Source organism: Ictalurus furcatus, chromosome 8 (assembly GCF_023375685.1).
Source record: "Ictalurus furcatus strain D&B chromosome 8, Billie_1.0, whole genome shotgun sequence".
In the NCBI taxonomy this organism is placed as follows: domain Eukaryota; kingdom Metazoa; phylum Chordata; class Actinopteri; order Siluriformes; family Ictaluridae; genus Ictalurus; species Ictalurus furcatus.
The window spans coordinates 7553229-7570069 of NC_071262.1; the positions used below are offsets into that span (position 1 = coordinate 7553229).

A 16841-nucleotide genomic window follows, 5' to 3' on the forward strand; every position below is an offset into this window, starting at 1 on the left:
ATAAATAGTTATTAGACACTATTAGACATTTTCCACTGTCATGGTTCTGGGCTGGAGTCAGTTCTCGAACCGCTCTGTGTATATTGTGTATATATCTGAATAATCTCATATAGGATGTGATTGGGTGAGTTCATGTGACCGTCAGATGCAAAGCACTTTAGTTTAATGGTGTTCATTAGGGATGCACCGATCAAGATACGACCGAAACCAATCTAGATACCAATCTTTTCTTGTTTAAGCTTTAATCGGGAGGTCTGTCATAAACAGTTAAATGTAAGCTCTCTGCTATTGGTCACTGTTAATTGAATTAAAATAATAGCAATGACAAATACTGTTGGTTAATTGATAAATAGACAAACATAAAATATTTATTTTTAAATATCTTAAACAATAGAGTCCTAATTAAAATTAGACTAACACAAAATTATCCATATTAGGGAAAAGGCTAATAGCTTTCTAAGGAGATAGCGAACTAAGCTTAAAGTCAAATTGATATTAAATGCAACCCATAGTAATTATACATTATTTCATTTCTCATTGTATTTATATTTTATGAAGTTATTATAATATCTATTTTTTATATTAAATGATTTATTTATAACTAAGCACATTTTCTGTCTTTACATTTTATTAGTTTTGTTTGTTCGTTCATCAGTTTTAGATGGGTGCCCTGGTACAGTGTTGCCATGTCTGCTGATAATATTGGTTTTTGGGGGGAGTTAAATCAAAACATGGAAACTGGAGTTGACTTTTCTGGTGATATCTGGCAACCCTGAGTTTAAATTAAGTGAATGCGCTGTCTATTAGAGTTAGTGAAGGGAGTGAAGAGAGTGCAGCAGTGTACTGTATGTTTACAGACTGAACCGTTGCTAATCTTGATTATGATTGGTGCGGAATTATTTAATAAAGAAGTTTGAATTAAACCCACTTTGTAGCATTAGCATTATTATTAATTTACTCCACCCGACGCCGCTGTGTCTACACGAGCAGGTCACAGTTGCAGGTTCAGGTCATTCTGCAGGATCAATAAAAGATGGCGGTTGTGAGATGGGGAAGTTGAGAGAAGCAGATGATGTACAGAGTTATCTCATCATAATGGCTTCTCTCCAGTATTTACACACTTGTTCAGTTGACTGAGGAGATTAAAAGCAGTGTGAAAGTAACTGTTGCTCAGTGTAGATGCATTTTGGAGTTGTAGTATTTATTCCGATTGTATTATACAACTCCGAACAGGTCACTCGCACCGGTGCTCCTAAATACTTATTCACAGTCACACAAAATACTTTTCAGTTGCAAATGCGAGTGAAATGGTCGCACTGTAGAGCCCTGCTACCATCCTTTTACTGTAGGCAATATTATTATTTTTTGTAACGGTCTGAATGAAAAGAGGGAGCTGGTTATTTTTGGCAGGGGGCCTTGAGTTTGTGCATTAGAGCATCGTGCCATTAGGTACTCTTCTTCCCGGCCTTGTGAGAGGCAAAATGATAATCCATAGAATAACCAGTACAGACACTGCATGGTTCATTTTTTGCATTCCTGCTTTCTGGCGTTATAATTAGGATACTTTGTATTTGTCAATTATGCAGCTGACACGAATGACAGCCAACCAGGGGCCCTCTGAGCTTGGGTCTTAGGTCCTCAGTGCCACTTAGCCCCATTATAATCTGTTTCTGCATGAAGTGAATTTCAGTTTATGTTAACATTGGAACGTGCTCTGAGAGTGGAGATCAACTCATTCAAGAGTTGAAGAGCAGAACAGCAGCTCGCTGAGGAATGCATGATGTAATGCTAAATCACAGTTATTTTAACTGTAAGAATAACACTTAGCAAATTTATTTTTGTGTCCTGTACACGTTATATTTAATCACAGGAATTAGAGTAAGTGTGGTTTACTTTTTATCACTCGAAATCTGGCTGTTGCTGAATAGTAGTTTTACTGTAGTTTTGTGTTTGAATTAAATTATTTGATTGAATTGATTGATCTGATTCATGTGCCATTCAGGCTATTTCTTCTGTTAAAATCCTCACTTGAATAAATTTATTTTAAATGTCACCACAAGCCAAGATTAACCTGACAGACTGTTATAACAATGATTCTCCTAAGAGCTTTAATTCTCATAATGATTCTCCTAATAGATGTAAAAGAAATCTTAGCTTTAAAAAAGTGGGGAAAATGTGATTTTTGTCGGTTTCTTCTGAAACCGTTTCTGTCCTGATTTCTTTGGTTCTTTGGTTTGAGTTTCCTTTCAAAACCTTGGCCTCCTTGTTTTCCCAGACCCATTGTTCATTTACTGGCCTCTCTACTGCCAAGAATAACCATTTGCAAACACATGGAGAACATGTGAAACACCACACAGACAGCAACTGGAGCTCAGGATCAAACTAGGAACCCTGTGACTGTACCCCTCATATAAAGCACTTCACTCTATTGATTTTCTTAATGTGTGTATGTGTGTGCGTGTGTGTGTGCTTGCATATCTTACATGCCTCACTAAAGGAAATCGTTCTTGCAGTGCAAGTTTTCACCGGAAACCCACAGTTTATGATGCAAGCTCACATATGAACTGGTTACTAAAACAGACATTACAGTTTACAGCATTATGCCTCAAGCTCAGCAGTGTTCCTCCAACAATTTCAGGCTAACATGTACCCACGTGTTATTTTAAAAGGAGTCTTATACAAGAAATCTCAGCAAAAACGAAGAACATCCCCTTGCAATTATAAGGAAAGATATTTTGTGCTAAACACTGAGGATCTGACCTACTCTGAACGTCGGCCTGGGGTGAGTAAATGCAGTTATATTCTGACAGCATATAGACCTTTCTTAAACTTTCACTAAAGTCTAAATTTATAACCATTATGTACATAATTTGTATTACAATGATAGTCCTGTGTGTGTTTTTCTGTGTTTATGCACAGGTCAATTTAACTGTGATTTACTGCTGTAATTTACTCCCACTAAAAGTTGGAAACTTGAAATTGGCAGTATGTGATGCACAGAATAATAAAAATTAATGTAACATTTTTGATGGTGTTTTAGAAAAAGCCAATTCAGAAGGGCTGCATCGAGCTTTCCCGTATTAAGTGTGTAGAGACTGTACGCAGTGACCTTCCCATTCCCTGTGAATACAAATATCCTTTCCAGGTGAGAGTGCTGTAAACCGTCGTAAAATATCATGAGCATTTGTGATGAAGCTCAGCAAAAGAATAAAAAAAAATCAAATTTACTGCCGCTTTTAGAACTAGAGGTTGTCCCCAAAGTCCCCATACAGACAGAGGACTATGTTTGCCAGCACCATGTCAGTTGTGCCTTCATCAGTGGATGTTCGTGAACGTTCACATCTCAGTTGGTTTGCAACACTTCCAGTCTTTTTGAATTTGCTAATAAGTTTGGTAACAGTGTCATGTGTGATGTGCTTGGCACGTTTCCTGTTAAAGTCCATCGCAACCTTGCGACAGCTTCCTGATCCAGCCATGAGAATGATTTCAATGTGTTCTTCTTTCGTCAAAGGCATCCTTAAAGGCTATCTGAAACTAATAATATAATATAAGTATGAAATATTTTGGAACACATTTTGCTAGAAAAAAAGTGTTAATTTCCCGTATGTATGGAGACTTTTGGGACCGCTTGTAGATTAGATTATTTGGATTAATGTGGTAAATAATCCCTCTTCCCTCTACATAAAAGAGACACATGTCATTAATTTGTTATACACAATGTATCTATGTACATTACTTTTTATCATACTGATCTGTTATTCCTAGTCAGATTCAGTTGTTGTGTTAATATATGTATGAAAAATTAAAAAACCCCATTGCTTTTTGGTTTACTTACAGGTTGTCTATGATAACTACTACCTTTATGTGTTTGCACCAGACAACGACTGCAGACTAAAGTGGGTCAGAGCTCTTAAAGAGGGTGAGCAGCTGTTCAAGAGTGTAACATAAAAGAAATAAAACTTGTATTATACTTGTACTATATAGAACTTGTACTATATAGAACCATCTGAATAAAATGATCTTACTTATATATTTTGTATATGAAGAGACAAAAGGCAACAACCTAGCTTTGAACTACCATCCTGATTTTTGGGGAGAGGGAAGATGGCGGTGTTGTAACAGGACAGAGAAGTTGGCACCCGGGTGTAGTGACTATTACCCTAGTGGATGCGGTACAGTAAAACACAGCTGAATGAAAATTATACTGTATTTGAACAATAATCATATATTCATAAGAAACAATTCTATGTGAACTCAAGTATATTCTGTAAATCTGTCCTTTCTCAACATAGCATCCAAAAAACCTTTGCCTCCAACACCAGACCCAGAGGTAAATCCAATGTAATATGTAATCCTATTACTCTGATATGTTTACTGTGTAAACCATATGGAGATTTTGCCCTTTTGAGACAAACAAAAGTAGTTGTGATTACTGCAATGTTTGGATATCTTGAATTATTTCTGTGCTGTTTTATTTTTTTCTCTGTCCCACAGCGGCGGTTCTCTAGCCCAGAAACACGAATTGTTGTGGCTCTGAAGAACTTTATCCCTCAAGAGGACACAGACATCCCACTGCACAAAGATGAGGAGTACATTGTAGTAGACTGTTCTGAGACCAACTGGTGGACTGTCAGAGATAAAGATGGGTAAATATGCAGCAGATACAATTCCTCTATCACATATGTCTGTTGCGGTATGAATTTTTTTTAAACTATAGACTTCTCAGTTGGAAAAATGTCCTTGATTAGGACATGCCTACTCATACCTTCCTAAACACAAATGACTTGTCCATCAGAAATTATGCAATTATTAATAATAACAATGTTACTTGCATTGCTTTATTCCAGTTTTCTAGAATTGAACATCCAGAATATCAACAAGAGCTTATAGCTGATTTTAAGAGGAAGATCTCTAGTGTTATCAAATCATAATCTGTGGACAGTGTAAAATATTAGCAATCTTTGTGTCCACTTAAGTGTAAACAAAGAGAAAAACAAAATAGATGTATTCAGTTCAGACAAACAGTGTTTTCCTGGCTTAAACCTGAAAGATTGTTTTCTATCAGATCACATTTTGTTTGTATTTGATCAAATTATGTTTTCTTAAAACGTTTTTCCTACTGCATTTTTAGAGGTGTGGCTCTACAGTGAATGGTATGAAGAATAAGCAAACTAGTAAAAAATTTATTTGAATTATTGCCTCTTTCCTGAATCTATAGAAGTGTCTGAATTATAAATATACTTTTAAGTTTATTAAGGTATTGAGATTATATGGTTTTTGCTCTTATACTTTTTAAAATCATTTTTAAAACTTTTTTTTTGTATTTCGTGTATAATGATTAAAAAAACAACAACAACAACAAACAAAACAAAAAAAATGCTAGACCACTGGCTGGTGGTCTTGCCTATGTTGTTTTATTATGGTCCACAGTGTTGTTGGTGAATTGTATATTGCAGCATGATATCGATCCTCTCCTGATCAGCTGTAATAAAGAGTTTGCCACCTTTTCAGCCTTATAATGAAAATGCTTAATGAATAAAATATAAGAAGCTGACATTCATATTAATATATGAAATAATTTATTAACAAAACTTTTTCATTTCTTCAATCTTTTCCAATCAAGAAGTGTAGCATCTTTACACGAAGATACAGCATTATATCAAAGAGCTCTTGACATTTTTAGATCTGTAAGTGAGTAAAGGTTATTTTATGGGAGGTGACCCTAAACCAGAAAGCACCTTTGGCATGAAAAAAAGAAAATGTTTTAAGTTTAAGGGCTGCAGAGTTTCTGCACTTGTTTCTTCAGAGTATTTCTCTGCATGTCTGTGTTGGGCAATGGGCAGGATCCTTCGAAATAGGGTTTCACAGTTTTGTAGGTTTTTTTTTACTTCCTCACAATAAACAAAAAAAGCATTTTATGGGTTGAATACACCGAAAAAGGTGTCTTTAAAGGGAGATTGCAGTGTTTTTCAACTTTTAATCTCTATTCTTATATGTACCATATCCGTGATTACCACAAGCATGAAGCGTATATAAAACTCAAAACTCAAAACTACAGCTATTACACTTTAACAATGGGATGAGACAACCATTTGAGAATGTTTTAAGATAGCTGTTCTTGTGGACTTTTATCCAACTTTAAAAGAGAGTAAAACATAGTTAAATGTTATTTAGGCCAATTGGACTTTCCCAAAGGTTTTGTGTGATTCATGCATGATCAGACAGATCAGACCATGCATAACCATATATTCTCCTTGATGAAAATTATCACTCAAAGGATGTTATAAAAATTTAGAGCTGAATTTATAAATACTATTGACTCTTCAGTAGCTCTTAGTCTTTTATTGTAGCTGAGTTGTAGCATTACAAGGAAACATGCTGAAATTCTTGTCTGTGGTAATCACAGATGCCGTAGAGATGAGGTACATTTATTAGGTTAAATAGGATACTAATTAAGATTTTAGGTTGAAAAGGTGTTGGAGGATTATTTTAAAGGAATTCAAAGGTTATGATTTAGGTTGCTGCTAAAGTAGATGTCAAAACCATAAAGTTCTTATACTGAATAACCATGTTGGCAGAATCTGTTTTAATCATGAGATGATAGGACTTATATTTAAACTAGCATTCTATATGCATCCATAATCAAATCAGCACTTGGAAATAAAATCATCTCATTGTCAATGAGCTGAAATGAGAAGTTATTCATTGCTAGTGGGTTTCAGTGTTAAGGAAGTAAAAATTTACAAGACAAATCAATACACATCTTTTAATGTGGTTGTGTTAAACCACAAATTCACATATCTCATATACTGTATACTAACACTTTTTTTTTTATACAAGCTGCCCTTGGGTCACCAAAACGTAATATTTATTACAACTTGTGAACAAGCTGACCAATGAGTAATGACATTGTATGTGGGTGTAAATTAATGCAATTGATGTATACCGCTTGAGGCACTGTGTACAAAAACTCATCCTCTCCTTTTTGCTCTTTATTTATTTATTTCTCTTATTTTCTCACAGAAATGTTGGAACTGTGCCTTGCATTTATATTAAAGAGAAACCTTCAAACAACATTGAACACTTTAAGTAAGAATTGCATATATAATCACATGCCTAAAACCATATCTAAAATTTCGAAATATTAATGATGAAATATTTTTGGCACCCCCGTTTCCATTATTAGCGTATACATATGTCTCAGATTGAGAAACATATTCCTGATAATTTACTTGTCCTTATTTTTCTTATAGGTGGTATAACAAAGATGTAACCCGGACCGAAGCTGAAGAATTATTAATTGCAGTGGTAAATACACAAAAATTGCTAAACAAAATGATGTTTTTATTTTATATGAACAAACTTGATCAAATGAATGTAAATGATGGTACTATCTGATGTACCTTTTTCACAGTGTGCAGTTTCTATTGGGTAATTTTCACATAAGCAAGGAACGTTTTTTTGTTTTTTTGGCTTTCTGCAAGCCTGCAGTAGTTGCAGCTGCAGAGTGTGCACGTAGGGTTCAAACAGAGATCCAGAACCTTTAAACCAGTGTGGTTGTGAGGTTTCCTGTCAAGGCTGAAACGCATGTTAGGGTTTGAATGTGAAGACAGACAATTTTATACTTATATTTGTAGTTCCGGTTCTAGTATGTGTACTGTACTTCTTCTTCTAACTAACTAATTACCGTTAATGAGCAACTAACATAAACTGTAGCATAATAAACATTTCACTGCACACAGAATTTGCGTTTAAAGGCAAAGAAGATGTAAATATAACCACTGTAATCTATGACATACTTGTATTCTTGTATGTTTATTAGGATAAGGAGGGTGCTTTCATGGTGCGTGACTCCCGGCATGCAGGAGTTTACACAGTGTCTGTATTTACGAAAGCTCCTGGGTAAGCAACATCATTCCAAATGAAACTATTGTATCAGTGTGTGTTTCCATTTGTCTGTTTATAATACTCACTTTCTGCAATACAATAGACAATTCAGACTCCTTTAAAATCATTGTCATAATTGTATTGTAACTCATATATTCATATCTCATCAATATATTTTTCTACAGGTCAAATGGGGAAAAATATCCAAGGGTCAAGCATTATAAGATCAGAGAGACAGAAGATGAAGAGCCCAAGTATTACTTGGCTGAAAAATATTTATTCAGCACCATCCCAGAGCTTATTTATTATCATCAACACAATGCAGCAGGTGAGTTGCAAATATCCTGTCAGGATGTGCTGGTAAAAATTAGCAAATAAATTCCAAATTCGAAAAGCTTCGAAATGATAGCTCTCTCTACAGCAGTTTGGTCAGCAGTCATAGAGTTACTATATTTTTAATCATTTTAATTCAATAAAACAATTTACTCAGTCAGGCAGTTTTGATCTACAAAAGGTTTGCTATGATGATTTTGTTTACAGTTACAGTTAGTCATTCACTTAGTATATGCTTTTGTCCAAAGCAATTTAGTAATAAGGCAGAGCACAATCAGTTTTTACTAACTGACCAAAAACAAAAAAAGATATATTTGTAGCAAAAACAGTTAATTATGTTCAGAAAATGTTTGTATGTGTTCAGATACTGTTTAATTGCATCATGTGTGAACCAGATACAGCATATAAATGTGTGTTCTATTGTGCTTGTCACTGTGGTTGATAGGTTTAATAACACGACTGAGGCACTGTGTCTCCCAAGGCCAAGGAAATTCTCCTAGGATTGAGGAGCTTGCATCAGGTAGTGATTCCTAATTTCTTAATTAATGTAACTTCTTTAAATTCCTAATGTAACAATAGAAAATAGAAACATACATGAGTAGGGGTGTGAGGCTATAGTCAGGTATACATGTATGTATGTATGTCAAAGAAGAAATATATATATATATATAAATATATAAACAATTCCCAAAAAGTTGGGACAATATGGAAAATGCTAATAAAAACAAAGAGGAGTGATTTGTAAATGTACTTGTATTTGAACAAAAAAAACGTATAAAGACAAGGTACAACTGCATAATTTTTTGAAGATAAATGTTTATTTTGAAATCAATGCATGCAACACGTTCCAAAAAGTTGGGACAGGGGCAATTTAGGACTAATAGCAATGTGACAAGTTGAAATAAAAAGGTGATGTGAAACAGGTGAGACAATAGTCTAATCATATATGTATATATAGTGTATATAAGGAGCCTCCAAAAAAGGCCTAGTCCTTCAAGAGCAAGGATGGGTCGGGGCTCGCCAATCTGCCAACAGATGCATCAGTGAATAATCCAACAGTTTGAGAACAACATTCCACCAAGACAAATCGGTGGGATTTTGTGCATTTCACCTTCTACAGTGCACAGTATAATTAAAAGATTCAAGGAATCCTGTCAAATCTCGGTGCGCAAAGGGCAAGGCCGAAAACCACTTCCGAATGCACATGATCTCTGATCCCTCAGATGTCACTGTCTTACAAACTGTCATGAATCTGTAATGGATATCCTGACATGGGCTTGGGAATACTTTTATAAACCTTTGACAGCAAACGCCATTCGCCGCTGCATCCACAGATGCAAGTTAAGGCTTTACTATGCAAAGCAGAAGCCATACATCAACACTATTCAGAAGCACTGCCGACTTCTTCGGGCTCTGTCTCATCTGAGTTGGACAGTAGCACAGTGGAATCGTGTTTTGTGGTCCGAAGAATCATTTCAAATAGTTTTTGGACAAAACAGTCATTGTGGTCTCGGGGCCAAAGAGGAAAAGGACCATCCAAGCTGTTGTCAGTGTCAGATCCAAAAGCCACATGGTATGTGAGTGTGTCAGTGCCCATGGCATGGGTAACTTGCACATATGTGAGGGCACCATTAATGCAGAAAGATATATACACATTTTGGTGCATCATATGCTGCCATCCAGATCAGGACCATGCCAAACCACATTCTGCCTGGATTACAAGCTCATGGTTGCATTAGCAGAGAGTGCAGGTGCTAGCATGGCCTGCCTGCAGTCCTGACCTGTCTCCCATTGAGAATATTTGGCGCTTTATGAAGCACAAAATAAGGCAATGAAGGCTCCATACAGTTGTGCTGCTGAAGAAACTTCTCATTTTGTGAAGCTCAACAACCTTTTGCTACACATCACAGCTATATTCCTTGGTCTCACCTATTGTTATGAATGACTAAGGGAATTTGGCTTATGTGTTTCCTCATATTTATACCGGAATATACAGGAAGTCATGGTTGAACAATTTCCTGTTCCTAGTCACCCAGGTGTAGTAAAAAAAAAAAAAAAAAAAAATCAATTGGAATATATATATATATATATATATATATATATATATATATATATATATATATATATATATATATATATATATATACACACACACACACACAGACACATAAAATTTACATTTTGTAGTAACTTTCACAGTTTAAATTAACATTAACAGATCAGTCACATGGAGAAAGTAAGTACACCCTACATTTATTACACCTTCAACTCCATAAAATTTAAATCAGGTGTTCAAGATTGGGTACCAATGATTAGAAGTCTTATTTAAACTGTGAAAGTTACTACAAAATGTCTATTTTATGTGTCATTAGAAAGAGTGTATCAACTTTATTAATAGGCACTGTTTCAAAGAGGATCAAATGTTTGTTTGTCCAAATATATTGGAAAAGCCAACAATTTCCAATTAAAACAAAATCTAAGATAAAACAAAGGCAACCTGAGGCAACAAAAAATACAGTTTTTAAATGATAATGTTATTTATTTAGATCTAGAAATGATGAGGTAATTGAAATACATCAGTCTGGGAAGGGTTACAAAGCCATATATATTCCCCTGGGATAGGCTCCAGGGTCTGTATATAACAAATAAACAACAAAGAAATATGAAACACAAATAAAAATGTTATTTCCACATTGTTTTCATAGTCAATATAAAATATTGAACGCTAAGTCTTTTTAAATCCCAGTATTTCATCATTTAATGCTTTTTAAGGTGTAAAAAAAATACCATAATATACTATAACTGATTCACTGGCTGGTGTAGTATGATATTTTTTTAAAAGTGAATTTTACTTTCAAAAACTGTTTGCTCTCATAGTTTGTGTGTTTCTGTGCCTTCCAGAGGAGTGGGAGTTGGACATGGAGGACCTGATTCTCGGGGGGGAGCTGGGCAGTGGTCAGTTTGGTCGGGTGTTCGAGGGCTTGTGGCATGGTGAGAAGGTGGCTGTCAAGACAATCCGTGAAGAGGCCATGTCTGAAGAGGAGTTTAAAGAGGAGGCAAAGGTTATGATGTATGTGACGATATAGTCATTCACACCAACTGTTTCCACCATAGAACAAAATAAATGTTAAACTGAGAACAATGTTAAACTGATTTGTCCACATATTAGTAATAATAGCAGTAATAATTGTTGATCCTGTTTAATTAAAATGGAAAATCAGGAGGACCCACACCAAGAACAAATACAGTAGTGCTGTAATTAAAAAGTGGAAATGAATGCTTTGTAATAAATAAATAAATAAATAAATAAATAAATAAATTATAAAAATAAATAAAAACAATAATAAAAAATATAATAATAATAATAATAATAATAATAATAATAATAATAATTAATTAAAATACTTTCCCACAGCTCGTTAACATTCACATTGCTGTGGAATTTATTAAGCAAATTTTCTGTTTGTCAGGGTTTTTTGGTTTGTTTATGCCAAGATATACTAAGATTTACTAAGTCTAGGATTACTAAAACATTAAGGTTTTGTTTTTAAAAGCTTGTGCTTTATTCAATTACTTGTTATTCACTTAATTTTTGACTTTATCTCTTTCACATAAATGCTCTCCAAACACTAGAAGCCTTGCACAGATGATTGCCGTCCTAGTTACGATTTCTGTTTAAAACTTAAACATTCTGAACTGATTCTCACACTGCATTGCTACTGGAATCCTGCATGCTGTCCACTGTGATCACATCACTACTTCTTATATCTGATTCTGTTCATTACTTCCTGAACCATAGGAAAGTGTCCCATCCCAAGCTGGTGAGGTTGTACGGTATGTGCACACAGCAATCCCCCATGTACCTGGTGTTTGAGTTTCTGGAGAATGGCTGCCTGACAGAATTCCTGCGCTCCAGAAAAGGTTGTGTTTCACAGGAGACACAGCTGGGCATGTGTGTAGATGTGAGCGAAGCAATGGCTTACCTGGAGAGCTCAAATTTCATTCACAGAGACCTGGTAAATCTTTGTTTCCAACAATTGCCCTTCAGAAGTCATTCAGTAACCATGAAATCTAAATTTGTTCCAAAACGTGCTTTACAGGCTGCAAGAAACTGCCTGGTTTCAGGAGACCTTGTGGTGAAAGTCTCAGATTTTGGAATGACCAGGTAAGAAAGCAAAGTTTTATTATCGTAGTTATTCTGCATTCTGAAAAGCAATAAATAAATACCACTGCTTTATCACACACCCTGTACCCTTGCTATTGCCTCATCTTGCAGGTTCGTACTGGATGACCAATACACCAGCTACACCAGCAAATTCCCTGTAAAGTGGTCGTCTCCAGAAGTGATCCGATATAACAAGTTCAGCAGCAAGTCCGATGTGTGGTCATTTGGTGAGAGAACAATGATGACACAGTTTCATATTTTTAAACCAAAGAAAATAATCTGAAAAAACAACAACAACATGGTGTAGGTTTTAAAAAATTATGTATTTTATTTCAAAAATATAGTAATTAAACAAAACTGTTCTCATAAACTACTGAATTCTAACACCAACCCTATTAACAAATCCTTTTTATATAAATAAAAAACATTTTCTTAACCATATGTTTTAAAGCCCTTACATGGCTGTGTTAAATTTGACATTTTATGATAATTTATTGTTAAATAATGTAGCTAAATAGGTGTAAACTGTATTTGATGACTGTACACATACATATTTGTGACACTGACCTCTTATACCTTGAGCACATCTTTCCTTAAGTAAAGCCTGAAAAACAAAAGAAAAATAAATAAATAGAGTTGTACTTTGCTATATTCTCTGGCTCAGGTGTGTTGATGTGGGAGGTGTACAGTGAAGGCCGACTGCCCTACGACTGCCGAAGTAATGCAGAAGTAGTGGAATCCCTAAATGCAGGACTAAGGTTATCGAAACCCAGACTCTGTCCAGAACCTGTTTACCAGCTAATGCAGTGGTGTTGGAAAGAGGTATGTGAACAAATTTCAGTTATGTGCTCTATAGACATTGTTATTATATGAAAATTATTCCTTAGACTTTAGTGTTTAAGTGAAATTACACATAACATAAGTTTAATTCAGACACGGGGTGAGTTACATGGCAAAAATATCATATCACAATATTTATATAAAATAGAACAAATAATATGTAACACAATATTCAGGTTTTCTAACCAAGCATCAGGAAAAATTACTGAATGTCTCCAAAAATAAATTACAAACAAAGAAATAAAAAAGGAAACATTTGTTACATGAATAGATTTTACTATATCAATACAGAAAAAATAATCTTAGCAAGTGAAAACAGGCAATATAGGCAATGCATTTAATATCTCATGTTATACCACAGCAGGTGTTAACCAAATTTAATAAAAATATGCACAGCACTGATCATAGTTCCAACTGCAAGGCAAATCACAGATTTAAGTCAATGTGCTCATTCTAATACATTATATTTTCTATAGTTACAACTTACAAAATGACTTTTATGTTGGAATGTTTTTATGGTGAAATTTGTGGTGAAATTTGTTTGTGACTAAACATTTACTTCACATTTTGGAAGGAATTTCTTATATCAATATTTTGTAACAGTCAGAAGTAAAGCTGTTCCTTTATGTTTACCAACATGGGAGATTTCTTCTCTGCTGCTTTGCTGTCTTTCAGTGACAAGCTGTGTTTTGTGTCATTAATTTTAAAAGAGAAAAAAAGGCCTGGGGCGGGAACAACTGTTTTCTAACTATAATTATAGAATGTATCATAATGATGTACTGTTGCTTAAACAAAAAGTTAGTGTTAGCAAATTGCTGTGGTATAAGAGGAATAAAACACTTCAGGACATGTTGTTATAAGAAAATAATTAACTTCAGAGTAACGCACTACCTAGTCGTTTATTATTTTACTATATCAGCCTACCTGGTGTTGTTTTATTCCTTACTTATTAAATGTTTATAAAATAATTCTTATAACGATCATAGACAAAAGAATAATAGACCTTATTCCTCACAGGACGTGTCTGCAGGGCGTCTGGAGTGGCACTTGGTTTTCTAACATGGGTGCCTTCCTGCTGAAACTCGTAATTAATAGAGTGCACACTTTGCCGCTTGTGGGCATTCATATGACAGTTAGATTTGGATATGCAGAATTGAAAGACTTTGTGAAATCAGATTTCTCTGGCATATCTGACAGAGCACTCCTTTGATTGATAGGACGTTGTGCGGCGAACTTGCAAGTGGACACGCACCCTAAGACGTGACCAAGAGAATCTTTAGCTGTAATTAGATGACAATAAGGCATCAAATTTTAAACCACGGTGGACCATAGCCTCAAATATACTGTACTGGCACAATATTAAATACCCTGCCATCACAAGAACCAACCAGAGGTTGACACAACATTCCTAAATTTAGCACCTTCTAAGCAGTGTCTTCAATAAACAGCTCATGAAACATGTTAGGTTTAAATTCAAATAACCCATTATTATCTTAGAACAGCTTCCAGAATTTCTGATATCCCTCTTTCTGCAATGCAAGTGACATCCTCTAATTGGTTAAGGTTGTCTAACAAAAGCAAGGAAGAAGATTGAAGTATGGGAGAAGTAGCATAACTTTGGATTTTGCACAAAATTTATTTGTTTATTATATATTTATTCTGTTAAAAATTGATAATAAGATAATAAGCCTACATGTTGTAAATATTTCTTTTTTTTCTATTAGAAACCTGAAGACCGGCCCTCCTTCCTCCTGCTCTTGCATGAACTGGCTTCTCTGGCGGACCACTGATTTAAGGCTATTGACGTTGCTTATGAAAATATAATGTACAGTCCAGCATTTTATTTATTTGTATATTCTATTTATTTATTTTCAATTTTTTTTGCAATTATCTATGATTTTTCTCTACTGCCTATATGTGGTGGAATAACCTGTGGTTACTTCATGTCTTTTTGTGCAGTCAAATTTCCTGATCTCCTTTTCTCCTTTAGGGGGCATCATTAAGTAGCCATCTATTTCCAAGACCAATAGCCCCAGCCTTGGGTTCTTAGAACTATTAATTATTTGCATGTTTATATCTGTCTATAGCAGGGGTCTCAAAATCAAATTTCCCTGGGGCAACTTTTGGTACTGTCTTCTCATAGGTGGGCCACAAGAGCATTAAAGTACTCCAAGAAAGTGCAATATTCTCAAAATGTACTTTTTTTTATATTACCATTACCAACATATTTTATTAAACAAATTTAGTAGTAGTAAACATACCCATAACAATACCATAACAATAACTTGGCACCAGTTTCAACATAGATGTAATAGTTCACACACACACATAAAAATTTCTGTTTTGTTTTAATTCTTGCCAATCACCTGACAGCTCTTCTTCTCACACAATTGAGATACATTTGCCCTGATGGAGGTTGTAGTCGGAACCCTAAGTACAGCTTCAAGATGGGCATCAGTAATCCTGGACCGGTACTTGCATTTATTAAAGTTCATTGTTGAGAAAAGTTTTTCACACAGATATGTGCTTCCAAAAAGGCACATTAACTGACTGAACATTTTTAACAGTTCTGGGAAGGATGGAGGTAAGTCTCTCAGAAATTGTCCAATTAGATCTGCTTTTCCCCGTGACTCCCTGAATTTAGTTTTTAGTTCACTGTTACACTGCAAGTCAATAAGTTCCATTTGCAACACACTTGGGACACTCTCCACATCAACTGAGAAGGGTTCTGCAAACAGCTGGAAAGTGTCACGGTGTGCCTTGAAATCAGCAAAGCGCACATCAAATTCCTGCAGTAGGTTGTCAATAGCAGATGTATATTTATCACCACTGAATGATGTGCCCTCCTCCACAAGAGATCTGCATGATGGGAAATGGCTAAGGGTTTTTGCAGAAAGGTGACATTTCCACAATCTCAGTTTTATGGAGAAGGCTTTCACGTTTTCATAAGCTGCTGTGATGAGCTAATCAGGGCCCTGGAGCTTCAGGTTAAGGATGTTTAGCTCATGTGTTATGTCCACTAGGAAGGCAAGATCCATCACCCATTTTGGATCATCAAATTCATGAACATCCATTCTGCCATCTTCCATGAATCTCTTCAGCTCTGTTCTTAACTCAAAGAATCTCTTCAGGACATTTCCCCTGCTGAGCCGGCGCACCTCAGTAAAGTAAAGTACGGATAGGTGTTCACACTTGAACATTTAATTTCGCATTTCCTCAGTAGCAGAGTTGCCAAATCTTTCAAAAACAAACTGATGTCATTTCAAAACAATATCCAGAAATATTAGCCTATGCCAAACCAAGCCGTCAGATGATATCTGATATAATGGTCAGGCTCAAATTGTTCAATAAAAGATCTGGCTGAGTGGCATTTTGTCGAGTTTTTGCGCATCTAATCGCAGTTCATGTGCTTTCAACAATTATACAAACGAAAAGAGGAACGTTTTTAAAAAAACAACAGCAACACATACACACAAAATAAAACATGCTCAAATATTACATAGGCCTACAGTATATAATAACAGTCTGCCTGTATGCCTATTATACATTTTGTTACTAGAACATGTCCGACAGGAGTTTCAACCTCATAAGGAGATCACTTTCGAGACATAGCTGG

General features: G+C 35.2%; 1 protein-coding gene across 1 annotated transcript; it reads left to right on the forward strand.

The window, feature by feature from the left end:
• Positions 1–2069: 2069 nt before the first annotated feature.
• Positions 2070–15697, forward strand: itk (IL2 inducible T cell kinase). Its single transcript, XM_053631125.1, has 17 exons — positions 2070–2782; positions 3041–3145; positions 3838–3919; positions 4047–4172; positions 4293–4330; positions 4495–4646; positions 7024–7089; positions 7254–7308; positions 7823–7902; positions 8073–8215; positions 8666–8740; positions 11122–11290; positions 12020–12236; positions 12321–12385; positions 12497–12612; positions 13050–13207; positions 14950–15697. The coding sequence occupies exons 1-17, from the start codon at positions 2645–2647 to the stop codon at positions 15013–15015; spliced, it is 1851 nt and encodes a 616-aa protein (XP_053487100.1). The 5' UTR covers positions 2070–2644; the 3' UTR covers positions 15016–15697.
• Positions 15698–16841: the final 1144 nt, after the last annotated feature.

What these genes read in the sequence shown, in the direction of transcription:
- itk (XM_053631125.1), top strand. Translation starts at nt 2,645, where the DNA reads ATGTACCCACGTGTTATTTTAAAAGGAGTCTTATACAAGAAATCTCAG. An exon ending in AATACAAATATCCTTTCCAG is followed by an intron (nt 3,146 to 3,837) that starts GTGAGAGTGCTG and finishes GTTTACTTACAG; the next exon opens with GTTGTCTATGATAACTACTA. An exon ending in ACTGTCAGAGATAAAGATGG is followed by an intron (nt 4,647 to 7,023) that starts GTAAATATGCAG and finishes ATTTTCTCACAG; the next exon opens with AAATGTTGGAACTGTGCCTT.